Source organism: Syngnathus typhle, linkage group LG9 (assembly GCF_033458585.1).
Source record: "Syngnathus typhle isolate RoL2023-S1 ecotype Sweden linkage group LG9, RoL_Styp_1.0, whole genome shotgun sequence".
NCBI classification, from domain to species: Eukaryota; Metazoa; Chordata; class Actinopteri; order Syngnathiformes; family Syngnathidae; genus Syngnathus; species Syngnathus typhle.
The window spans coordinates 11,655,525-11,683,122 of NC_083746.1; the positions used below are offsets into that span (position 1 = coordinate 11,655,525).

General features: G+C 42.5%; 1 protein-coding gene across 2 annotated transcripts in view; it reads right to left on the reverse strand.

Moving 5' to 3' along the window:
- Positions 1-27,598, reverse strand: part of gli2a (GLI family zinc finger 2a) — a 112,289-nt gene that overhangs the window by 71,167 nt on the left and 13,524 nt on the right. For both annotated transcript variants that reach the window (XM_061286803.1, XM_061286804.1), the window contains one exon: positions 15,476-15,608. In XM_061286803.1, the coding sequence (XP_061142787.1) occupies positions 15,476-15,584 (109 nt within the window). In that variant the 5' untranslated portion in view covers positions 15,585-15,608. Of the gene's footprint in view, positions 1-15,475; positions 15,609-27,598 lie in introns of those variants that run through there.

Below are 27,598 nucleotides of genomic sequence, written 5' to 3' on the forward strand. Positions count from 1 at the left end.
ATTCGGGACTGATACAAATAGAGCGCGAGTGCGCCATGTCCGTACACGCACTTGTGAGTGTGCACCAAGCTTTCTGACACGGCTTCCAGTAGTAAATGCGCAGGCGAGCGCTTCCCCATCTACTGGGGAAACGCAGTCATTGCAGGCAAAATGACCCCAAAAAAAGTTTAATAATACAATTTGTTCAGCGTTGGCGGGCCGGATTAAACGGTCCCGTGGGGCGTAACATTGAGCCCGTGTGGACCATGTTCCGTGCCTCCATTGTTGAGAAAGCCGACCGGAGCTGTGGCCGTAACGTGGTTGGTGCCTGTCGTGGCGGCAATCCCCAAACCTACTGTTGGACACCGGCGGTAAGGGATGCTGTCAAGCTGAAGAAGGAGTCTTATCGGGCCGTTTTGGCCTGTTGGACTCCGGAGACAGCCGACAGGTACCCGATAGCCAAGCGGAACGTGGCTTCAGCGGTTGCTGAGGCAAAATCCCGGGCGTGGAAGGAGTTTGGCGAGGCCATGGAAAATGACTTCCGGACGGCTTCGAGCAAATTCTGGTCCACCATCCGGCGTCTCAGGAGGGGGAAGCGATGCTCCGTCAACACTGTTTACAGTGGAGATGGCGTGCTGCTGACCTCGACTCGGGACGTCGTGAGTCGGTGGAGAGAATACTTCAAAGACCTCCTCAATTCCACCGACACGCTTTCCATAGTGGAAGCAGGGCCTGGAGACTCTGAGGTGGACTCTCCAATCTCTGGGGTTGAAGTCACTGAGGCAGTTAAAAATGGATGGATGAGATCCTCCCGGAGTTCTTAAAGGCTCTGGATGTTCTGGGGCTGTCCTGGCTGACACGCCTCTGCAACATTGCGTGGACATCGGGGACGGTGCCTCTGGATTGGCAGTCTGGGGTGGTGGTTCCCTTCTTTAAGAAGGGGTGTGTTACAACTACAGAGGAATCACACTCCTCAGCCTCCCTGGTAAGGTCTATTCAGGGGTGCTGGAGAGGAGGGTCCATTGGGAGGTCAAACCGCGGATTCAGGAGGAGCAGTATGGCTTTCATCCTGGCTGTGTGAGGGGGAATGGGAGTTCGCTCAACCAGTCCACATGTGTTTTGTGGATTTGGAGAAGGTGTTTGACCGTGTCCCTCGGGAAGTTCTGTAGCGGGTGCTTTGGGAGTAGGGGGTGCCGAGCCAACTGATAATGGCGGTTTGGTACCTGTATCATCGATGCCAGAGTTTGGTCCGCATTTTCGGCAGTTAGTCGGATTCGTTCCCAGTGAGGGTTGGACTCCGCCAAGGCTGCCCTTTGTCACCAATTCTGTTCATAACTTTTATGGACAGAATTTCTAGACACAGCCGAGGCGTTGAGAGTGTTCGGTTTGGGGACCTCAGCATTGCGTCTCTGCTTTTTGAAGACGACGTGGTGCTGTTGGCTTCTTCAAGTCGTGATTTCCAGCTCTCACTGGAGCGGTTCGCAGCCAAGTGTGAAGCGGCCGGGATGAGGGTCAGCACCTCCGAATCCAAGTCCACGATCCTCGGTTGGAAAAGGGTGGAATGCCCTTTTTGGATCGGGGATGAGATCCTGCCCCAAGTGAAGGAGTTCAAGTATCTTGCGGTCTTGTTCACGAGTGAGGGCAGGATGGAGCGTGAGATCAACAGAAGGATCGGTGCAGCGGCAACAGTAATGTGGACTCTGTACCGCTCTGTCGTGGTGAAGAGAGAGCTGAGCCAAAAAGCAAAGCTCTCAATTTACCGGTCGATCTACCCACACCTATGGTCACGAGTTATGGGTCGTGACCGAAAGAACGAGATCCCGGATACAAGCGGCCGAAATGAGTTTCCTCTGCAGGGTGTCCGGGCTCTTCCTTAGAGATAGGGTGAGAAGCTTGGTCATTCCGGAGAGACTTGGAGTAGAGCCGCTGCTCCTCCACGTTGAGAGGAGCCAGATGAGGTGGCTCGGGCATCTCATCAGGATGCCTTCTGGACGCCTCCCTGGGGAGGTGTTCCGGGCATGTCCGATCCGTAGGAGACCCCGTGGACAACCCAGGACGCGCTGGAGAGACTATTTCTCTCAGCTGGCCTGGGAACGCCTTGGGATCCCCGGGATGAAGTGGCTGGGGAGAGGGAAGTCTGGGAGTCCCTCCTAAAGCTGTGATGGATGGATGCATAATAGTTAGGTCATCCTCAGACGAGCTTCCATAGTAGAAGCTATACATCGCTAATAATGACTGTGGGGCGCAGCTCCTCACAGCATCCCCAATCTAACCCTTAATGCTGAGTGTCAAGCAGGGAGGCATCGGGTTCCATTTTAGAGTCTTTTGGTATGACTCAGCCGGGGATCGAACCCACGACCTCCCAGTCTCAGGGCGGACACTCATACCACAAGGCCACTGAGGTTGTATGCTATATAACCTCCATCGGGGTTAAATAGTATTTAAAAAATAAAGTGAAACCAAAAGAGCTTTGTGTTTGGATTAGTTTGTCCATCTATAAGTTAGCTGGCAAGCTATGCCTCAGAGTTTGGGGAACTGATGATTCGATCTCTTTGGTGCGCCCTGTCTGTTGAACAGCTAACCAAAATAAATTCCAGACAACACTGTGTGTTGTTTCCTCGCAAGGGGTTTAATGTCTGCAAGAGTACATGTTTGCTCAGAACACATTATACCGTACTTTCCGCACCATAAGGCCCACTTAAAAGCCTTTAATTTTCTGAAAAAACTAAAGTGTGCCTTTTAATAAGGTGTCCCCTTTGTGTAAATCTATAAAGTTGTTTTGTGTGGGTTCCGTAATATACATTTATATTACATGAAGATCCGATGAACCAATCAGAGGACATTACGTTTCACGTAGATTGGGGCAAAAAAATAATCAGAGGATTGGACGTAACAAGTAGAGGAGTACTTACCTCCACCACCATTGGTAAATAAATACTATCGTTTGTGCAAATCTGTACAGTAGTTTGTATATGAGGATTTTGATGGATTTGCGTATTAATATCGATTAACAATGTGAGTACAATACAGTACATAACTAAATAGTAGAATAAAGTACAACGAAACTGACTGCCTTGCTCCCGTGACATTTATTTGTTTACCGTAAGCCATGGCATGCATGCGCCCTATAATGCGTTGCACCTTATGTGTGGATTAAATACAAAATAGACCCCGCAATTGAGTCTGCGCCTTTTAACGCAGGTCACGATCTGATCCACCTTCTCCCCCTGTATCAGCCTCTGGTGCACAGGCAACCAGCAGTCACCCACACCAGACGGATCTGGTCTGAAGAATCTCTGGAGACTCTTCAGGACTGTTTTGAGACCACGGTGTGGGACGTGTTCTGTGAGGACTACGGGGACGACATCGACGGTCTCACCAGCTGTGTCACAGACTACATTAACTTTTGTGTAGACTCCACCATACCCACCAAAACAGTCAGAGTTTTTGCAAACAGCAAACCTTGGATCACCCCTGAGATTAAAGACCTGCTCAGGGACAAAATGAGGGTCTTTAAATCAGGAGACAGGGACCTGCTGAAGACGGTGCAGAGGGACTTGAAGAAGACGATCAGGGAGGGGAAGAGCAACGACAGGAGGAGGATGGAAGACCAACTGCAGCGGGACGACGTCAGCGGGGTCTGGAGGAGCCTGAACACCATCTCAGGACGTAGCAACTCCAGACCTGCGCTGGACAGGGATCAGGAGTGGGTGAATGACCTGAACCGGTTCTTCAACCGGTTTGAACAACCATCTACTCCGGCCCTGCTGCAACTTGCCCCGACTGGAGCCTCTTCTGCTCCGAGGACTCTCACCTCAACCCCGCCCCCTGCTACCTCCCCTCCAAAAAAACCCAGCCCACTCTCAACTCCACTGAACCCACCAACCATCCCCCTAATACTTTTTTATCTCCACTGTATATTGTGTATTGTGTATATCAGGGCTGTGGACTCGGTCGGATTTTTGCACCGAGTCCGGCCTCTTGACCATGAGTCCGAGTCCGAGTCCGGCTGTCCATTTTTTCTGTTAATTCATGTGACTGCTTAGTCTTTATTCAAGGCTAATTTAGATCAAAATCTAAATAATTACAACAGTTTTGTGATGGCTATGTCTTTATTAAACATATAAACGAATACAATAAACAGATACTTTCAAGTTTTAATCATTAATTACACCATTATAGCTCAGACATTTCTCTAAACACAAATAATTAGTGACGACCCCTTATTTGGAAAGCGAAAAACCCATGTCGTACGGCATCAGCACTATGTTGTTTTCAATAAAAACATGAAGAACTCACGTTTGCGTCAGTCAATTTTAATTTTTATAAAGGATTATTCTCATTTGATGTCTTTAAATTCATCTGCGTTCTGCCATTGAAGCTGGGTGCATATAATAATAAAGGATTATTTTATCTTATTTTATCTTAACTCAAAGCACCTTGTGGTGCGAAAATACGGTAGTCTTACTTTTTGTCACCTTCGTTGGCATCAGGCTGAAACCACAAATATGTATTTAGTTGCTTTCGTAGTTTTTTTATACAAATTATTGACAAATATAAAGTAGGGCAGGGCGGCTCGGTGGAGCACTGGGTTGCACGTCAGCCTCACAGTTAGGAGGGTGCGGGTTCGATTCCACCTCCCTGTGCGGAGTTTGTTCATGTTCTCCCCGTGCCCGCGTGGGTTTTCTCCGGGCACTTCGGTTTCCTCCCACATCCCAAAAACATGCTTGGTAGGCCGATTGAAAACTCCAAATTGTCCCTATGTGTGAGTGCGAGTGCAAATGTTTGTTTGTCTCTGTGTGCCCTGCGATTGGCTGGCAACCGATTCAGGGTGTCCCCCGCCTACTGCCCGATGACGGCTGGGATAGGCTCCAGCACGCCCGCGACCCCGGTGGGGACTAAGCGGTTCAGAAAATGGATGGATGGATGGATGGAAGTAGGGCTTAACGATTAATTGCATTTGCAAATTAACTGCAATTTGATAAAACGTGCCTTGCTAATTGCAAAGGCTGCAGTTCGACTGGTCATTAAAAATTAACTCACCACCAAATCTTTTTTAGCAAACAAATTGTGTAAATGGGTGCCTACTAATGCTGTCTACGTATCCAAATTCACACAGCACTGAATGTGAATTTGGTTTTCTGTCCTCTGATTGGACTAACGGAATCCTGACGTCAGTGTGCCGTATACAAGCAGCTCAGTTTTGTACGCACCTCTTTAGTGAGTCGGACTTCGAAGAATAGCGTTTGCAAACAAACATCTTTTTATCAATTATCAGGTTCGTGATTGATTAGAATAGGATTTGCTTAACTTATTTGGCCCAGCTTGTTGTAGTATAAAAAATATTTAGGTTGTAGCTTAGTCTGCTGCTGTCAATCCCAGCCAGAGAACGTCCAACACTGTCCTCCATCTTAAGTCCAAAGGTCCTCCAGGCAACGCCCAATTGGAATGCTGTTTTCAAATATTAGTAAGGGGTGGCGCATGAGTCTGATTGGAGGGTGAGTCCCCCTTTAAGAGCAGAACGGAGTGAAGGGGAGGGGGGGTCAGAGCAGGCAATGCTGGAATCAAAGCCAGCCGTTGTAAGGATTTTCAGTGACTTTTCCTTCTCAGGAGACCTTGACCCAAGTATCTAACACATTTGACAAAACACAAAACAGTGTGTGTTGTGTATTTTGTTGACGGATGTTGGAGCGTGCGTTGGAGCCAGTGTGTTAGCCCCCCCCCCCACACACACACACACAAACTTGACTGCATTTACTTATTTTAGTCCCCAAAACATGCACACACTCATTCACAAATTGACTGTCTACAAAATCAGCACAGTGGCAGCTTAGTTTAAGGTTCCTTCGAGCTTCTCACCGTTCAAGAAATGCCACAACTTTTAAGATAAAACTGTAAAGCATGACTCCAGTGTTCACGTAAACCTTTTTCCACTAATTTTTGGCAAGCAAACAAGGACACATTTTTAAATGGGGCAGTATTCTGAATGGATTGATTTAAGTAACGTGATAATTTTCTTGGGAAAATGTTTTTTTGTTGGTAGAATAGCTGAAAAATGTGAATTATGAAACAGACTTATGTCTTGTAACTGGCTATTTCTTAATAATAAGTCAGATGAATTACCTCCGCCATACAAAACTTTGCGGACGTTGCATATAGGCCCGCAAAATTTTATGCAAATACAGATAAAAAGATTGATTGTCATTTTTTTAAGTCAACATGGAATGGGTACCTGTCCAATCAGTTTTACTCTGCGAAGTATTTGTTCATTAAGGTATGATGTTTTTTTTTGGGTTTTTTTTGGGCAAAGTCTACATTCCAATATACAGGCTCCTTTCCCATCTGCAGTCAATACAGATGACAAAAAGTCCTGACTTGAATTTTGCCAGGGTAAGTGTGCTAATTGGCAATCAACCAAACAACATACAAGTGTAAATGAACAGGCAAATGTCCACATTAAAAAGAATGAGATTTAGATCTAGCAAAGTGGAAACAAGAGATCGGGTCCAAGTGGTAATGAGGTTCTGTGAGTCCTTTTCCTCTTAGGGCTTAAGGCAACATCCTCGGCTTTAATTATTGGTTATCCCTTAGACAATAGAGACAATAAATGTTGAAACTTTACAATGCAAATTACTGCTTTTCCTGGAAATCAGTGGAAAACTCTTTGTATAAACAATAGCCCCTTTTTTTAACGTCTCCCTCGCTGTCAACTCCACCCTTTGTTTCATGGAAATTTCAGATTGGCCAAATTACCGTTTTTTTCCTTGTATAATGCGCAAAATTTAACTAATTTATTGTCCTAAAATCTGGGGTGCGCATTATACATGGGTACAAAAATGTAAAAAAAATATCATTTTTAATTTTATTTTTATTATTATTTTTCTTTAAGAAAGTCATGGTACAACAAAACCAACAACAGGACTGACCGACAAAGACGTGGAACAAAAAGACAGGGTGACATTACCAAAGACAGGAACAGAAACCAAACAGACATCATGACATCATCCGACGGTGAGCGAGGGGCAGACAGGACTTAAATACAAAACACGTTACATTGATTGAGGTGACACAGGAAGAGAGGGGCGACGCGAACAGAAACTATGGCAACCTTAGACACATAGCAAAACTGGGGACGAGACATGACAAATCTCCCTCGAAATAAAACTTGAAATCACCTTTCTTCTTGTTTGTTGTCAATCGCGCATCGCATTCAGCCATCCTGCCCAACACACTTAGTCAGTAAAATTCATAATTGACGACACATTGTTTGATGCGATGGTGAAATCCTTGATGGTGTGTTATTGTCAAATATTGTTTGTTTTTTAATCTCCATCGCAGACCGGACGTCATACGGAGGCAGTATGACTGCGCATGCGCACTATGGATCCGATGCGCAGAACGGATGCGCAAGACACGTCAGCTATATAAAGAGCGAGAGTTGTTTTCTTCCTATTAGTTTCAATTCACAGTTTATTTCGCAGTTTCAATCAGCAGATAACAAAATGCGTATTACAGGTAATATTTTATTTCACAACAGTTTGCCTTGTTCCTTTTGTCTCTGCTGTTCACTTCAAACACGCTCCATACGACCGCAATGCTCTCGTATCAGACGCTTGCTCGATCACCTGCTCGTTTGCTGTCACAATGTACCCTACACAAATCCGAAACATTTGTTGCGGCTCCGAGTCACGACGAGGGGCAAGTTTTGGTTTCCAAGGGTGTTTTTATTCCTCTTCAACGTCTCTCCCATACAGAGCCGCCTTTTTCACATCCGCACGCCTTTTTCACATGTGCGCACTGAGCGCGGTGGTGCCTTTACGGGCAGTCGGAGAAATCAACGCCAACAAAAAAAATTACATCCAGCCTAGTTAAGACCATACCAAAGACTATAAAAATGGGACCCATTGCCTCCCTGCGTGTGTGACGATCATTGGGACTATATGGTATTATACATGGGTACAGGCTTTTTTCCAGCATCAACATGCCATTTTTAGGGTGCGTATTATACATGGGGGCGCATTATACACGGAAAACAACGGTATCTCAAAAGGCGCTTTCAAAGACAAATACAATATTATTCTACTTTTATTGTGAGTGTTTCAAACCCGTTTTACCAAAGCAAATATAATGGAGGCAATGTTATTTCCACCTGTAATTCTAAATTGCATTTTAACCCTGCATGGGGCACTTAGAAATTCAACATTCTAACCAGAAATTATGATTTCAGGACTTTTTGTGACTGTTGTTCCAGCCCAGATTTAGTGATTAGCCAATGTTTTTATACACATATAATATCAAAACATTTTAATCATCATCACATTTCTTAGTTGACTGAAACTATGAATGGAATCTTTTTAAGCTAATGCTGTAACAGTCCCCATGAGAGGTTAAAATTAATATTCCTGTATACCCGCTTCTTGTGCATTTTCAATATGTGGCTATTTGTTGCAAGGATGGGACGACCCCGCTTCTCTTTGAAGCTTGAGACAAGAATTCACAGGTTGAGGTCGATCTGTGCATAATATCACCTGGCAAACAATGTGGACATTGACACATCTCGAACTCATACAAACATTTTGTATACTATAAGGCAGTGGTCCCCAACCACCGGGCCGCGGACCGGTACCGGTCCGTGGGTCACTTGGTACCGGGCCGCCAAGCCGCACAGAATCTTTTTTTTTTTTATCGACGATCATTAATTCAGGTCAAGACACTCGTCCCGGTCACGTGACATGTTTCCCCAGTCGAGCCCGCAAAGCTAATATGTGGCGACAGGCTAACTAACCAGGCAATGAAGCATTCAAAACTGCTTCAACATATGGAGACCAAGCATCCTGCAATAAAAGACAAACCTTAATCACTTCGGGTGTCATTGTGGATAGTGGAGTCTATAGTTGGATTACATACACTATCATTCTCCTGAGAAATACAACATGTATGATTACCGTTTTTTTCCGTGTATAGTGCGCCCCCATGTATAGTACGCACCCCTAAAAATGGCATGCTGATTCTGGAAAAAAGCTTGTACCCATGTATAATACGCACCCAATTTTTATGAATTTTTTTTAAAAAAAAATTTAATTTTTTTTTTTTTTTTTTTTTTTTAAGTCCCAATTATCGTCACACACGCAGGGAGGCAATGGGTCCCATTTTTATAGTCTTTGGTATAGTCTTAACTAGGCTGGATGTAATTTTTTTTGTTGGCGTTGATTTCTCCGACTGCCCGTAAACGCACCACCGCGCTCCGTGCGCATGGAGCGTGTTTGACGTGAACAGCAGAGAAGAAAGGAACAAGGCAAAGTGTTGTGAAATAAAATATTACCTGTAATACGGATTTAGGTAGAGAACTGAACTCTCGCTCTTTATATAGCTGACGTGTCTTGCTCATCCGTTCTGCGCATCTGTAATGGCGGCCTCCGTATGATATCCGGTTTGCGTGTGTGCGAGAGCGAGAGAGAGCGAGAGAGAGAGCGTGCGAGAGAACGCTCAACCGTAGCGCGCCGCCGACCGCCCAACTGCACCGGGCTGTGACAGAGCCGTCGCTGAAATTTAGAAGATATTTTTAAAGTCCTGATGTACTTTCTAAAATTTAAGTGGACCTCAGTGCGCACTGCGCAGGGAGCTTAATTTGGTGCGGTCGCGCAACCGCAGCGCGCCGGGCGCTCACTGTCGCATTGCTTAAAGAGCGCCTTTGTGTTTTAGGATGAACAGCAGAGACCAAAGGAACAAGGCAAAGTGTTGTGAAATAAAATATTACCTGTAATACGCATTTTGTTATTTGCTGATTGAAACTGCTAATTAAACTGTGAATTGAAACTAATAGGAAGAAAACAACTCTCGCTCTTTATATAGCTGACGTGTCTTGCGCATCCGTTCTGTGCATTTTATTTCACAACACTTTGCCTTTCTTCTCTGCTGTTCACTTCAAACACGCTCCATGCGACCGCAATGCTCTCGTATCAGACGCTTGCTCGATCACCTGCTCGTTTGCTGTCCCGTGCGCGCACGAAGCGCGGTGGTGCGTTTACGGGCAGTCGGAGAAATCAACGCCAACAAAAAAAATTACATCCAGCCTAGTTAAGACCATACCAAAGACTATAAAAATGGGACCCATTGCATCCCTGCGTGTGTGACGATCATTGGGACTTAAAAAAAAAAAAAAAATTAAAAAAAAAAAAAACTTTTTTTTTTTTTTTTTGTACCCATGTATAATGCGCACCCCGGATTTTAGGACAATAAATTAGTAAAATTTTGCGCACTATACACGGAAAAAAACGGTATACATTTTAAGATGCATATTTTTTGTTTGCGCCAAAAAGATCCCTGAGTAACATGGCTGAGGGAGCTGCAGAGTGCAACACTGTGGTTAATTCTTTTCCCCAGCAATGTTTCTACAAGGGTGAACCACAGCTGTGTCTCCAGGCGAGGGTGGAGGAGTGCTGGTGGCGGGGGTGACAAGGCCGACCACATACTGTCCATCTCTAGATCAGCTCACCACTGAAGAATAGGGTCAGTTTACACAAGCGCCTCCTGCCTGTGTTTAGAGTTAGTACACATTTTTGTTTTACCATGTTTAAACTCTTGAGATGTTTATTTTGTCTCGCTTACTGTGAGCTTTACGGGAGTAAATTAGATTATCCCAGAGCAAAGGTTAGTCTGGGTCAGAAGCAAGCAGCAAATTCATATACAGTGGTGTTCACAACATGTTATTATCAATTACATTTCTTGGCCTGAGGGAACACCTAGGAGGCGGGAAAAAAGATGAGCACCTTATTGAGCTCAGTCCCATCAGCTCTACAAACAAAACAGGCAGGAAGTGTCTTAGAAGCAGGGACATGGATTATACTTCACATACTGGGAAAGAACGTGAAAAGGGGAAGTAGACACCAAAGAGAATTGTGAGACTCAAGGGATGGGGAGGAAAAAGCTGCCTGTTGGGGTGTTGGTTAATCCCCTCAAGCATCCATATATTGCTTTACCACTCCTTCTTCTCTCCCACTGCTTGTAAAAAGGCACGGAATGTAACATGTTGTCGTTAGGCCCTGAGAGTTTGTACACCCATCTGGTACACAGATTTATTTGCAACTGTCAAAGCTATGTTTGTTTTAAGTTATCTGACACATTCAGTCTTTATCATACTCTTGCCCAAACAAACAAATACATTATATTTTCCTTTAACAAAAAACAGTTTGAATCCTTCTTTGGGATTTTGGGGAAAGAGAGCCAGTGAATGGAAGTAAATATCAGACTACATAATCTAACAAATGTAGCCTAGATTGCTGCATTCAAATAATCTATTTGATAGCAGTCTGGCTATACATGAGCAGAACACCAACAAATAGAGGCAGAAACTGACTTCACAAATGGTTTGTGCATGTACAGCATGGCTATAGAAAAAGAAAGACATTGCAAGACAGAAATAATCAACCTTTCTTGTGATAGGTTCTTTTAGAAGAATAGTAAATTGTTGATAGTATGCCTCTGTAAGGACAACAAGGAACTACCGTAATTTTCAGACTATAAATCGCGGGTTTTTTCATAGTTTGGGTGGGGGGGCAATTTATACTCAGGATCAATTTATATATGTTTTTTTTCACAAATATTTACTTGATCATTAACACATCACTTACTTACAAGTATAGTTGACCACTTCACATGTTATTTTTAGTATAGTTGATCACTTCACATGCTTTGATATCTTTATCTTGAACATATTCAAAACATGAAAAATAGAGAGAAAAAATCAAATAAAGTAATTAACACTTTAAAGCGCCATATCCTCTGGACATATCCTCTGTCACCAGGATGACATAAAAGATGAGAAATTTGATCGATGGATTTAATGATTTGTAGTGACACAAATGGTTTGATAATATTGTTGTTTATTTGATAGTTATTTAAAATATAGTTTATATATCGTTGTATGGGCCTGTGGAATAATTTGAACTGCGGCGCGGCACACGGCATTGTTGACAAAGGACAATCGATGGATGTAATGAATTGGAGTGACACAGATGGTTTTATAAACGTGTTATTTATGTAATAGTTTTTTTTTAATAACTGACTGTTACGTCAGGCCCGTTCTCAGCTCCTCGTTTGTGTTCGTCACGTTAGCATACCGTATCGTTTAGCCTGTTGTTGCTCGTTCATGTCTGTTCTTGGTGTTGGGTTTTGTCGAATAAATTGCCCCCCAAAATGCAACTTATACTCCGGAGCGACTTATATATGTTTTTTTTTCACTTTTTTGGGAATTTTATGCCTGGTGCGATTTATACTCCGGAGCGATTTATAGTCCGAAAATTACGGTATTACTAAATGCAATTAGAGATTACGCGTTTTTTGCTTAGAATAGTCAATATGGGCTAAAAACGAACTGCACAACATGTTAGGTATCTTTAGAACCCAATCCAGTTGTACAGCACTTTGTCATGCCTTTGTTTAAAATTAACGTTTTATTTAGCCGGAGCCCAAAAAATAATTCCGTAATGAATCCTGTGCCCCACAGCAATTTTCCTTCCTGATTTTTTAGTGAATGCTCCTGCATCAAAAGAGGAATTTGCTGATTCTTTCAACTAAGGATGAGGGCCAAGAAGTTAAAACCAAAGAGGGCAAAGGTATCTGGCTAGCATGCGGTCATCTCTGCATAACGCTGACCTCTGAGCCCTCACCCCATTCCTCTACCTTTCACAGTCTGTGAAAACTAGAGGAGCATAAGAGCCCCATTTAGGAGTATAGAAAGAAAGGCAGAACTCCTTTCTCAGGAAGATTAGTGGCTGTCCCTTTGGAGTAGGCTTTTGGATAGAGCAAGTAGTAGGGAGGAGGGCGTTGTTTTTTTTTTCTTTCTCTGGGACATTTCTCTCTGCCAAGGGGGCCATGACCTGCTCCAGAGCGCCCTCCAGAGAAACACGACTAGGTGCCTGAGCAGCATCTGAAATGCAGCAGTGATAGCCATGATAAACATGCTACTCTTTATCTCAAAGGCACACTCTACTCTGAGCAGCAGTCATTATACAAGACTTCTCTTCTTCATCCATCAGCCTTATTTTCAAAAGGAGCAGCATACGTATACAATCAGGGCCCACATTGTTGTGAGTAAACTCAAGATGAAGGGCTGAATGGTGCGCTGTGGTGCACCACCATGGATGCAAACAGCTATGAGTAACAACACAGAAACTACAACATCCTTTTATGCTAAATGACATTAGTAATTGTCATCTACTATGTATGCATATATGCACCGCTTGGGCGGTAACCAGTGAATCAATCTGCACCAATGGCCTGGTACGGACTGAGACTATAATAAGACTATAAAACGAGTCATACAAGTCTACAATTGAAACAGACCTCAAAGGTAACTTAACAGTGCTCACGGTAGCACACATGATTCAAAATTTGTTGTTAAGTATGCTCAGTGGCCTAGTGGTAGAGTGTCCGCCTTGAGACTGGAAGGTTGTGGGTTCAAACCCCAGCCAGGTCATACTAACAACTATAAAAATGGGACCCATTGCCTCTCTGCTTGGCATTAAGGGTTGGAATTGGGGGGTTAGATCACCAAATGATTCCTGAGCGCGGCACCGCTGCTGCTCACTGCTCCCCTCTCCCCCAGAGGATGGACCAAAATCACATGGGGATGGGTTAAATGCAGAGGACAAATTTCACCACACCCAGATGTGTGTGTGACGATCATTGGGACTTTAACTTTAAAAAAGTATGGAAGTAGAGGCATGTCTATCACAGTTTTCCCTTTAGAAATGGTTTGATCTTTTACTGTCCTGGAAGCAGGCACCTTATCTGAACACATGTTACACGGACATAGTTAAGGCTCAGGTTAATGCAGGCTTGTAAATCCTGGGGCTTTGGAGTCAGGTTGCAAGTGACAAGCCTGTGGCAGCAAGCCCTGTAGCTATGGGAAAGATGCAGGCTGTCTCACCAAATGCGGGGGCCCATTTAGAACCATTAACAAGGCTTTAAGTAAGCAGTTTGATTCTTATCTTACAGACTGTGGCTAACCTGCACTTTTTATACTTGCAACTCAAAGCTCTCTCTTTCCTGTACTATACAGTATATATATTTGTCCCAACACGCATTCTTCCTTAGAGGCCACATACTATATACATACATTGTAGTACAACGCGTCTTAACGCTCCAAGACAAAGAATGGTTCAAAAAGATCAAAGCGGCTCCCCTTAAGATTGCAAATGCGGAAAAAAACAGAATGGATTTGAGTGTGTTTATAAGATTTTAATGTTTCACTTCTTGGAGACTTTAATGTAGTCTCTGTGGTTTGGTTATTCCCAAACACAACTAACCTAAATAAATAGAGCCTCTTTAAGAACAATGTTTGCCATCTTAAAAAGGATTCTTGATGTATCCACATTTGCCCTATTTGTCTTTGCTTATGCATGCTTAAAAACTGGATCATATAATGAATAAACTAAACGACAACAAAAGCAGAGCAAGTGTCTAAGGACAATCGAATGTTTCATTTTTTCATTTTCCCCCCGAGTGTTTAAATCAGCTAGATGATGGTATGGTCCTGCAGTAGCCCTCAGATGATGTCTCTGTGGGTTTTCAAAGTCTACAAGTTGAGTCCACCACCAGAATTTAGTAATTTATCTCATGGGTACCTCAGAGGCACGAACAAGGTCCCGTGACCTCATTAAGCCCGCTTTTCGTCATATATTTGCAAATGAAAACAAGAGCGCTCCTCTTTTTATGTTTATTTTGTGACTTTGACCCAACATGCACCCTCTGTGTTACGTCACATCCCCAAATAGTTGTTGATAAGTTGGCATTACTATTTGTCTGTGGTGCGATGTCAACCCCGATAGAGCTAAATGACGTGGTCATATCTATAAATAATTGATCTCAAGCTAGTTAGATATTTTCTTTGCTGACTTGAAAATACTTGTAGACCCTTTGTGGACGTGCCAGGGTGGGTGCACTGAAACGTCCTAGTTTCAACCCCACATCCCTCAACAATTAATGCTCATGGCTCATCTTGTAGCAGGCCACCAAGTTCATCATTAAGAACAAAAAATCGCTAATACCACAATATCATATGACATCTTGTTTGCATTTCAAAGGCCCTTCCTTTTTCTCTGACTTCATCCGAGGCCTCTGATACACCATGTCGTCCAGTGCTATGCCAGCCTTTTTTAGTAATTCATGAAATGTACACTCGGGAGGTGAGAACAAGGTCTTTGGACCTCATTATAGGATTTTTTCATCATCTCCTCTCTGACATCCCCAAATGATGCAGCCCCCATCTTTTTTCATGTATCACCCAATTGCTTATGCGAGTCATCGTGTTTTACATTATGCACAGTGGAACATGACCCTACAGCAAATATAAACTAGATCTAAAATATGCGTGTGTGAAGTAAATGCAGTCCAACAGTCTGATTTTGCAACTATTATCGGACCAAAAAGATTGCAGTTTGCAGTTTTTAAACTAAAGGCTTAATAAAAATGGAATTTTAGATAACTGTTGTACCTCTGGAGGTGGGGGAGGGCTTCTTTGGAATTTCTGAGAAGCTGCTTCCATCCAAACCAGTACCTTTGCACTCCTTCTTCTCAGTGGCAGCTGGAGCTGATGTCTCCATGCTGCACTTTTAATGTTCGACAATCTGGACAGAGGGAAACACAATTCTGGTTGGTTCTCGAATGTGGAAGAAATAATACATTTTATATTTACAGATGTAAACACTGGTAGTGTAATGTTACATGCTGTTTCCTTTCATGCAGATGACACGGGTTTGATTCCCAGCCTCGTCCCAAGCCCAGGAAAAAAAAACAGTGTGGGTTGCATTCAATGTCAAAACTATCCCAAACAGATCAGGCTAGTAACTCCCCGTGGTAACGGGACAAGCTGAAAGTTGTAACATAAATGTGGCAGTAATATTGTAACTTGGGGAGCGCGTCCTATTAGTATCTTATTTAAAACTCACTTTTACACATTACCTATTATGTGTTATCTGCATAAATTAGTGATAATTTTTTTTTCTGTTTTTCTTACATAATTGAGAACGCAAGAGCAAATATAATTCAATGTTTACATGGTTATTTCATTATGGTTGTCGACATATTTATTCTGTCAGTGTAAATAATGTCAGGTCAACCCCTAAACACACACGGGTTTCTCAGTTTGATGTAATGAGTTCACAGTGCTCCCTCTGTTCCAATTGTAAATGTGAGTGGCCCTTAGTGCTGAGGTTTTAGCCACACACTGTGTCAATACCTCCTCATGTGTGTATGAATGGACTGCTGACGTGGCAACGTGCCACTTGTTTGACTTGGTAGGATCATTCTCTGCTGAGGACAAACATGACTCGGTCCAGTCCTGTGAGTAAAGCAATCCACACACTCATGCAAACTGGTGGTCATCATTCATTTTCAGACTCTTGTGCGAAAATGTCCGCACACTTTGACACATTGTTGTTAAAGCCAGAAAATTTCAATGAGGCGTGCTATGGAATTGAACAAAATAAAGAAATGAATACATATAAAGTAAATATGTAGTTCTTTTTTTTATGGATCAAATCTGTTTGTTTTGTTTGGTCACAGCAAATGTATAAAATACAAATAACCAATCATATAATGTCAATCCCTTCTTTTATGGATTACAAAAACGTAAACAACAGGAAGTTTAGATGTACAGACAAGCGAGTGGAGCAGCAAAAACATATAAAATAAAGTATAACTGGTCTTTGTAGCAGCCGGTAGCTGTGCGCAGTAAAGAATGTGGCTTTTTTTTTTTTTTTACTTAAGTCGTGCTGTTTTCACATGAACTATCACGGCACCAAGGGCTGCTGAGTTCCAGAAGCACAAAGGCGCACACCAAGTCGACCCACAGTTTTCCACGGATGCCAGTCTGTCACGTTCTGATGTGGTCACTCACACTTTTCACATTCTTTCAAGGCTTTCTATTGATGAAACATGGACAACAACCAGATTGGGGCATGTTTGTGGCCCTGGCAGTGTGGAGTCAAACTCTTATGCTGGGCCAAGCTCCAGAGTCGGCGTCAGCACAGGATAGCACATATTGTTGCTCAATAACTGTTTGTTAGTATTCATTTCTGTCAACAACTAGTTCACTCATCCACATTTCTGACCCACTACAGACCATCTCCAAGTTTTGATACGCCCTAGTTTAGTGAATTCACCACTTTTTACTACGGCTATTTAGGTTTCTCATCCACATCTTGAGTGCATAGGCAAACACTTTGACAAATTAAAATGGTGGGCATCCACGACAATACAGACTTGTCATGTTTGCTTGTTGTATTTCACCCGGTTCGTCCACGGATGGTTAATATACCGTAATTTTCGGACTATAAGTCGCTCCGGAGTATAAGTCGCACCAGCCATAAAATGCCCAAAAATGTAAAAAAAAAACATATATAAGTCGCTCCGGAGTATGTCGCATTTTGGGGGGCAATTTATTCGACAAAATCCAACACCAAGAACAGACATGAACGAGCAACAACAGGCTAAACGATACGGTATGCTAACGTGACGAACACAAACGAGGAGCTGAGAACGGGCCTGACGTAACAGTCAGTTATTAAAAAAAAACTATTACATAAATAACACGTTTATAAAACCATCTGTGTCACTCCAATTCATTAAATCCATCGATCGTCCATTGTCAACATTGCCGTGTGCCGCGCCGCAGTTCAAATTATTCCACAGGCCCATACATGATATATAAACTTTATTTTAAATAACTATCACATAAACAACAATATTATCAGACCATTTGTGTCACTCCAAATCATTAAACCCATCGATCAAATTTCTCGTCTTTTATCGATCGTCCTTTGTCAACAATGCCGTGTACCGCGCCGCAGTTCAAATTATTCCACAGGCCCATACAACGATATATAAACTATATTTTAAATAACTATCACATAAACAACAATATTATCAAACCATTTGTGTCACTCCAAATCATTAAATCCATCGATCAAATTTCTCGTCCTTTATGTCATCCTGGTGACAGAGGACATGTCCAGAGGATATGGCGCTTTAAAGTGTTAATTACTTTATTTGATTTTTTCTCTCTAATTTTCATGTTTTGAATATGTTCAAGATAAAGATATCAAAGCATGTGAAGTGATCAACTATACTAAAAATAACATGTGAAGTGGTCAACTATACTTGTAAGTAAGTGATGTGTTAATGATCAAGTAAAAATTAGTGAAAAAAAACATATATAAGTCGCTCCTGAGTATAAGTCGCCCCCCCCCCCCACCCAAACTATGAAAAAAAAAAACGCGACTTATAGTCCAAAAAATTACGGTAGTCCAAATGTAGCCTTAATTCAGTGCTTCTCAAATAGTGGGGCGCGCCCCCCTTGGGGGGCGCCGTGCTATACCTGGGGGGGCGCGTGTGACCCTGGGGAACAGGCTTTTTTTTTTGCAGTACTAGAATAAAGTGTAATTGCGCATCTTCCCAGCAGGGGGCAGTGGCGCTCTCATTGTTACTTCTGTGACGTTTGCGACAGTGCAACATTTTACGACTTACAAGACAAGTTAGGATAGTCACGGTGGGGAGGGGGGGGCGCGAATAGTTTTCTTCTTGCTAAGGGGGGGCGTAACAGAAAATAATTGAGAAGCACTGCCTTAATTGAATACTGCTGGGTCAGCCTCTTTTAACAATGGATACAGTAATCTGGAAAATAATGTTTGGAGATTCTATCACATGAAGTTTCAAAACATGACTAAAATGCATGTCCGTACACAACCACAATGTATCAAACAACCAACATATACTAAATATTCATGATGTACTTTATGTTACATATGCTATAATTACCATGAAAGTTGATCAACGAAGCAATTAGGTTCCAATATGAGGGTCTGCTCAAATGTAGGTTTACACTGCATCTGTTTCTTTCTTTTTTTCCTGCTACCAAAAAGTCCCGGAACCAGCCAGTGAGTTATTTTGTTTCAACTAAAGCAATTCAGACTTTATACCCTTTTCTACTTTATGATACAATTTAATTTTGGGAGGGAAGCCTCTTCATGATTTTTTCAAGCAGCCTCTCAAAAAGGCTAAATAACAAACGACGTTCCCATAACAGTTGGTATCTACAGAATATATCTTCATTTTGTTGGGCTCTGAATATTTTACCAACTTAAGAGCAAAAAGAGTAAATAAACACACATAATGTTCTTCCTACAATTAGCTGAGATGTTTGAGTCTACACTGTAGAAAGTCTTAAGTGAAGTCTAAAAAGTGCAGTGGGACACCATGGAAAAATATTTAACAGGGTTGAAAAGATCGGCGGAGAGAGACGGAGATAAGAGAATTGAGAGTCACACGAAAGCTAAGACAAGGAAATATGACGAAGCGTAGGTACGTAGTACTCGGCTTCAGGGTGACTACGATGGGAGACGAGGAAAGACCGGTGTGTTTACTGTGCCTTACAAAGTTGGCAGCGGACAGTATGAAGCCAAATAAATTAAGGCAGCACTTATAAAGTCATTGCACACCAATCACGCTGATAAGATGCTTGAGGTTTTTCAGCAAAAACGGGCTGAATATTGCCAACAATGTTAATAACATGGGGTACGCGAAATTAAAGATTAAAGTCCCAATGATTGTCACACACACATCTGGGTGTGGTGAAATTTGTCCTCTGCATTTAACCCATCCCCGTGTGATTTTAATCCATCCCCTGGGGTAGTCAAGTCAAGTCAAGTTTATTTGTATAGCCCTAAATCACAAGCAGTCTCAAAGGGGTTCACATAGACAAAAATTGACAATTATTCTCAAAGCATCCCCTGATCTTAAGCTCCCAAAAGGGCAAGGAAAAACTAAAAAAAACCCTACCGGGGGAAAATGAGAAACCTTGAGAAGGGACCACAGATGGAAGGATCCCCCTTTCAGGATCACCAGGTTGAAATGGATGCAGGGTAGAGGGGAGCAGTGAGCAGCAGCAGTGAGCAGCAGCAGTGCCGCGCTCGGGAATCATTTGGTGATCTAACCCGCCAATTCCAACCCTTAATGCTGAGTGCCAAGCAGGGAGGCAATGGGTCCCAATTTTATAGTCTTTGGTATGACCCGGCCAGGGTTTGAACCCACAATCTTCCAGTCTCAGGGCGGACACTCTACCACTAGGCCACTGAGCTGGAAATGTTTTCTTTTCCCGAGGGGGGGCATCACAGAAAATGATTGAGAAGCACTCGTCTACAGCAAGTAGTCTAATATCCATTTTATCCATTCATTTCCAACACCGCTTATCCTGTTCAGGGTTACGGGGGTTTGGAGCCTATCTCATCTGCCATCAAGCAAAAGGCTGACGGCAGCCGGAACTGTTCTCCAGTGAGTCGCAGGGCACAGTAGTCTAATTCTAATGTGTATAATTTGTTATTTAAAGTCAGTATGATTAGTCCCCCATATTCCCTGTGTCACAGGCTAGTGCCCTGTCACCAGCAATGACAGGTAAGACCAGCTCTGACGGCCTGGTACAGGTGTCAAAAAACAACAAAAATTGGACAGGTGGCAGAGGCCAAAAAATAAGGGGACAGTTCTTTTCTTATTTTCTGGTTGGCTGTCCATCACAAAGCGGCACAAATAGAGCCCACATGCCACCGGTGTCAAATTTTGTCCTACAGTATTTACCATATTGGCTCGAATATAGTAAGTAAGTAAATACTGTATTTTTCGCACCAAAAGGCGCACTGGATTATAAGGTGCACCATCATTGAATTTTTTATTTGGGAGATTATTTCATATATAGGGCACACCGGGTTAAAAGGCGCATAAAATAGAAGCTATACTGCAACAAACTGAGGTTGACTAGGGTTGCGGTATGCATCCACTAGACAATAACTAATGAGCCCTCTGTGAACAATCGTGTTTCTCAAACAATCTCCTATAAAATGATCAGAACTGACTAAAGTTCGATCTAACACTGGTACTGCTTACCTATGTTTCCCTTCCATATCGATCCGTAAATTTACTCAAAACATTAACAAAGCAGGCTATTTTGACATGAAATAGCCTTGTGCGTATAGCAGCTATTATTATAGCATTAGCCACCCGCAAACTCCCAAAGGCCTCAGCTCGCAGACCCCCATGAGCCTCAGCAAAGTGTAAACGATCGCGTTTCTCAAACGATCTCCTATAAAATGATCGGAACTGACTAAAGTTCGATCTAACACATTGGTACTGCTTACCTATGTTTCCCTTCCATATCAATCCGTACATTTACTCGAAACATTAACGGAGCAGCCTATTTTGAAATGAAATAGCCTCGCGGGTACAACAGCTATTCGGTGATGCCCCCTGATGGCAGTTGCCGTAATGTTGGGAAACGATGCGACCTTGTAATTTACTAGTCGTACTAAAACGTACTGAAACATTTTGGCAGAGCACTGTGTACAACCAGTATGGATCAACAAATTCATCAATTGATCCATATATAAGGCACTCTGCATTATAAGGCGCACTGTGTTTTTTTGAGTAAAATGTAAGTTTTTAAGTGCGCCTAATAGTGCGGAAAATACGGTATATAGTATAATAATAATAAAACAACCTTGATTATAAGACGACCCCCTCTTTTTCAAGACTCAAGTTTGAAGAAAGACTTTTTGAACACCAAATTTAATTTTTATACAGAAAATGATTACCGTGTTTTACCATGCATAATGCGCAAAATCTAACAAATTTATTGTCCTAAAATCTGGGGTGCGCATTATGCATGGGTACAACAATTTTTGGAGAAAATCTCCCTCGAAATAAAACTTGAAATCGCACCTTTCTTGTTTGTTGTCAATCGCGCATCGCATTCAGCCATCCTGCCCAACACAGTCAGTAAAATTCATAATTGACGACACATCATTGGATGCGATGGTGCAATCCTTGATGGTGTGTTATTGTCAAATATTGTTTGTTTTTTAATCTCCATCGCAAACCGGATATCATACGGAGGCCGCCATTACAGATGCGCAGAACGGATGCGCAAGACACGTCAGGTATATAAAGAGCGAGAGTTCAGTTCTCTACCTAAATGTGTATTACAGGTAATATTTTATTTCACAACACTTTGCGTTGTTCCTTTCTTCTCTGCTGTTCACTTCAAACACGCTCCATACAAACACAATGCTCTCGTATCAGACGCTTTCTTGATCACCTGCTCGTTTGCTGTCACAATGTACCCTACACAAATCCAACATTTCTTCGCTATCGAGTTTGCTAGCGCATGCGCAGTGATACTGACCGGCAGAATAACATCCGGTTGTTCCCAAAGATGATTGTTTTTCTGAAATAATTTTACGTTTACGGACTTAAGTAAGAGTCAAAATTTGGGTGCGTATTATACATGGGTACAGGCTTTTTTCCAGCATCGACATGCCATTTTTAGGGTGCGCATTATGCATGGAAAAACACGGTACATCTGAAACAAATGATTATAACAATATAGTTGAGAGAAAAAGTATTTTATATATTTTATATTTTAATGTCTAGACCCCGAATGTAAGACGACCCCCACTTTTTCAGTCTTATTTCAATGCAGAAAACCTCATCTTATATTCAGGCCAACACGGTAGTTATTTTTCCTGGTCCTGCACCACAGCCACAAACTTGAGCAACATTAAAGGAAACATTAAAAAGTGCAATAGGGTTTGATTACTCTGACAATAAACCTAAGAATGAGAAAAAACAATGCAAGGCCAAAATATTATTTGAGGCTTATTGTTTTATTTTAACTGCAAATGTCAATATGATAGAATATCCAAAGATGAACGTCTAAAACTTGCAATTTAACCTCTTTGTGTTTATCTACATTCCGTTGTTTAATATATGGGTATTTGACTAACAAAGCACCGAATATTCACTATTATTAAAATGAGTTCAATGATGAATTGTATGTATTTTTAGGAGGAATGTTTTAAGGTGTATTCAGACCAGAAAAGTCTTTTAGTCTGCTTGTTTAGTTCGGACCAAAAGCGGTCCTTTCCTTTAGTGCGGTTTCTATTCAGACTGTACATTTTGCAAGCGAAGTATGTTTTGTAAACACACCCACGCTTGTGACAATCTGTGCTCCCATTGGACAGCAATGATCAGGGCGGCACACAGAGCACAGACTCGGAAATGGAGGAAAACGCGAGTCCTACGCACTGCATTCCTGCTCTGCATATTTGTGCTGTTGGGTTGGATCTACGCTGTTTGTATTCACACCTGAAGCGAACTGCACCGGAGTTTGTTTGGAAGTGAACCGAGACCACTTTAAAAAGTGTGTCTGGGTCCATTTCTTTAATCCGCACCAGGATTCGTTTGCATGTATTCACACCTGCACAAAAGGTCCGGACCAGCGTTACAATCGAACCCTGGTCTTTTTAAAGTGGACCAAACAGTCAGGTCTGAATACAACATTAGTCTCAGTGCTTATGATTATAGTGTTGCCCGGAGGAGCTGCCATTGCAGAGGTCCTTGTGAATGTAGTTCATCTGCCTCTTGCTGATGTCATGTTCTTAAATCACAAAAGAGATTGAATGAGCAATGCCACTGGTCACAAGCCATTTGTTCTCAATTGCTTCAAGATTGAATTATTGGATTGATTACACACATTTGATAAGATTTCCGCCAATCAATGAATCAATTATGACGATTGGAATGGTTACATTTTACAGCTGCAGTTTTATATATAATGAGTAATGAATCAATTTGGTTGTAAGTGAGATTCATTCCAATTCCACTGGAACACAGTGAGAGCGGTAATCCTTTTATGTCATCTGTATGTCATCTCCCTGTCATAGGTGTCAAACTCTGGCCCGCGGACCAAATTTGGCCCGCAGTGTAATTATATTTGCCCTGCAAGGCAATTTCAAATTAATATTAGAGCTGGCGGCAGCGCTGTAACACCGCATTCATCGCTTGTACTACAAATCCCATAATACTCTGCTGTTGCTTTGGCGCCCATACGTCCGTTCATGACTCCGCCTCATCCCCATGTAAGTAGAATCCGTGTTCATTTTTTCCCAGAATGCACCTGAAATTTTCAAGATGGCGCTGCCTAGATTCGATACTATTGGCTTCCGAGCAGCAGTCCACAAACCAATAAAACGCAGATCTCTATCGCCTTATGCGCACAGTTTGCTGAAAAACTCAGTGTTTAGCCGGCGGTTTGGCGACTTTGATGTCCAGAAACTTAGATTTGAACTGCTTAGTAATCCCTTCGCAGTTGATGTGGAGAAAGCACCAACCAACCTCCAAATGGAGCTGATTGAACTCCAGTGTGATGAAACGCTGAAGTCAAAGTTTGATGCTGTTGGGGCCGCAGAGTTTCCACAGTTCATCCCTGACACGATGCCTCAGCTTCGCACTGAAATTGCTCTGCATGTTTGGTAGCACTTACTTATGTGAGCAACTTTTTCCCTCAATGAAGATGACGAAAACTTCTCACAGGAGACGTCTGACTGACAAACACCTTTGTTCGATCATGACGGTTTCCTCTGCTCAAACCCTAAGCCCCGACATTGATGAACTGGCATCCAAGAAAAGATGCCAGGTATCTGGCTTGGCCGCATCAGAGTAGATCAGCGTGTCGCAAAATGAGCAGTAAATACATTTATGCACTTTTTCTTGCTACTCCAAGGCCTGAATGGTTAATTTATTCATAGTTGTTATGTTATTTTATTTTCAAATTTATTAGCCTGTGTAAAAAGCTAATTTTGACATTTACCTCAGAAGGCTGCAAACAGAAAGGAGGCATTCCATTTTTATTTAAATTTGATTTAATATGCCATTGATGTGTTTTATTATTATTATTAGTAGTAGTAGTAGTAGTAGTAGTAGTAGTATTAGTATTATTAGTGTTATTATCAACTTGATTTTGCACACCTGCACTTTTAAGTTATATAAGCCTTGCTTGTTCAATATTCATGGTAAAATCAAAACTTGTTTGATTCCATATTAAAAAGTTGTTCAACCTTGGCCCGCGGCTTTGTTCAATTTAAAATTTTGGCCCACTGTGAATTTGAGTTTGACACCCCTGCCCATGTCAAGCACCCCCCCCCCCAAAAAAAACAGAAATTCACTGGCGTGGATATGAGAAAGCCAGCTTGACTCACTGTCAGGTAATTTACAATTCATAAACCCCTTCTAACATTTGATTATTTATCGAGGATTGTCATCTCAATTTTTTTTCTTTCCACTTTTTGTTTGCTTTCTTTTCACTTCCTATCACCTTTGCCTAAGACTAGTGTCAAAACATGCTGTGTTTTCTTAGAGCCTCGTTCAGTTTCAAGTGTACCTCTCTACTACCGTTCACCAACTCACCTTTCACCAACACTGAAAGGAATGAAAACACAGATCAAAAGAGGCGCTATCATTTTGAAGATATCCAGGCTTCTTACTTTCTTCCTGCCTATCTTTCAGTCAGTGCGATCCACATGCTGGTAGACTCTTTCCTGACAGCACACACAAACACATTTCATCTTACACACGCACTCGCTAACTGCTGCTACACAGTCTGCTCAATTGGCAAACACAGGAGATGAATAGCAAAGGTCTAGCACCTGCAGACCTCTCCACTCAGGTTTCTGAAGGTGACAAGTATGCAGGTTATCAAAACAAAACCCAAAAGCCAAAACAAAGCTATATTTTGCTTTGCATAGTTTTATGTCTTTATCATATTGGCTTCTACTCAAACTGAAGAATGAGAAGCGCTTATGTCCTCTGTTGCAAAACGGACTTTACGTTTTAGTTTTTGTGTTTTAATTGAGCTTTTTCATTAATTGGTGATTTAATTGAGGTTTTAAAGCAAATTGTTTCCGATTAATAATAATGCAAAGAATTGACTGCACTTTGTATTATAGAATTGACTGCACTTTGTATTATTAAAACTTTTTTCGATGGGTCAAACATTCCAAGCTCCCTAGCACCCGTTCAAATGGATTAGTCATGATAAGCCATTGTAATTTACCTTTGAATAAGACTCACTGCATCTATGGTTTAGGTTTGATCAACCTTGAGCTTGGTTAAGGAGTGTTTTGGTCACGACTGAAAGAACCCAGTGTCAGCTGTTGGTATGTGACAACCCACGAAATGGAGGATAGACTCGTTCTTTTGCAAGCCAAGCTACTCACAGGAGGGTTGCTGATAGCGAATAATAGCTTTAGACAGCTCTCAAATGGTCCTTTCACATCAAACGTTACAGCCTATGAACTGAGACATTTTCTGGGTTACACTTAAATGTGAAAAAGGAATGCCTCGAATGCCTCAACCGACACATGTAATTTACAGGCAGACAGGTGTCAATACTATTGAGTAGAGCCCTGAACAAGTATTTTTCAAGATCCAGTTCCTACCCGAGGCCCTGATACTCAATACTGTGTACATCAGGAAATCTGACCAGACCTACTATCTAACTTTTAAAGCTGTTACCAAAAACTTTAGTAGCTGTTTACTTGCATTAAATTTGGTATGTATCATTGTCACCAACATATGTAATTTATGTATTTTTCTTTAAATATTCTCTTTTCTGAATATCAAACGTCGCAGTAACAGGGTTCTGTGAATTAGGTCTCATACATCTGCCAGACTGCCACACAGCCTTATTATTTCCTGGTTCTTCAATCACTGGCTAAATTCCAGATTCAAGGTGTCATATACACAGTAAAAGCAACAGTAGTGCTGAGCAATAACATTTTCAATTTGCTAGTCTCGCTTCGCTTATACCAAGAATATTGATTGATTGATTGATTGATTGATTGATAAATAGACAAACAAACAAATAAATAAATAAACACATACATACACACACAAACACACATGCACATGCACACACACACACACACACACACACACACACATACACATATATATGTACGTACGTACATAAATTAATTCTGCATCACCCACTGTGTTTGCTGACGACACGACTCTGGTGGGTCTCATCACCAAGGGAGACGAGACTCAATACAGGCTGGAGGTTGACCTTCTGACCACGTGGTGCAGGGACAACAACCTCCTGCTGAACGTCGACAAGACCAAGGAGATTGTTGTGGACTTCCGGAAGGGTCACACCCAACACCTGCCGCTGACCATCGACGGTGCTGTGGTGGAGCGAGTGAGCAGCGCCAAGTTCCTGGGGGTGCACATCAGTGAGGATCTCTCCTGGTCCACCAACACCGCATCACTGGCAAAGAAAGCCCAGCGCCGCCTGTACTTCCTGCGGAAACTTAGGCGAGCGAGCGCTCCTCCGGCCGTCGTGACTGCATTTTACCGCGGCACCATTGAGAGCGTCCTCTCCAGCTGTATTGCTGTTTGGGGTGGCGGCTGCACTGACTACAACTTGAAGGCCCTGCAGCGCATAGTGAACACGGCTGGTAAGATTGCTGGTGCTTCGCTCCCCTCCTTGAAGGACATTTACACCTCCCATCTCACCCGCAAGGCGACCACGATTGTGAGTGATGCGAGTCACCCCGCTCACTCTTTGTTCGAGCTTCTGCCCTCTGGGAAGAGGTACAGAAGCCTGCGCTCCCGCACCTCCAGACTCTCAAACAGCTTCATACTCCAGGCTGTTAGGATCCTGAACTCGCTCCCCCGTTCTGCGTAGCGTCCTGTACTTTCACTGTCTGAACTGTCTGAATGCACACTGGCT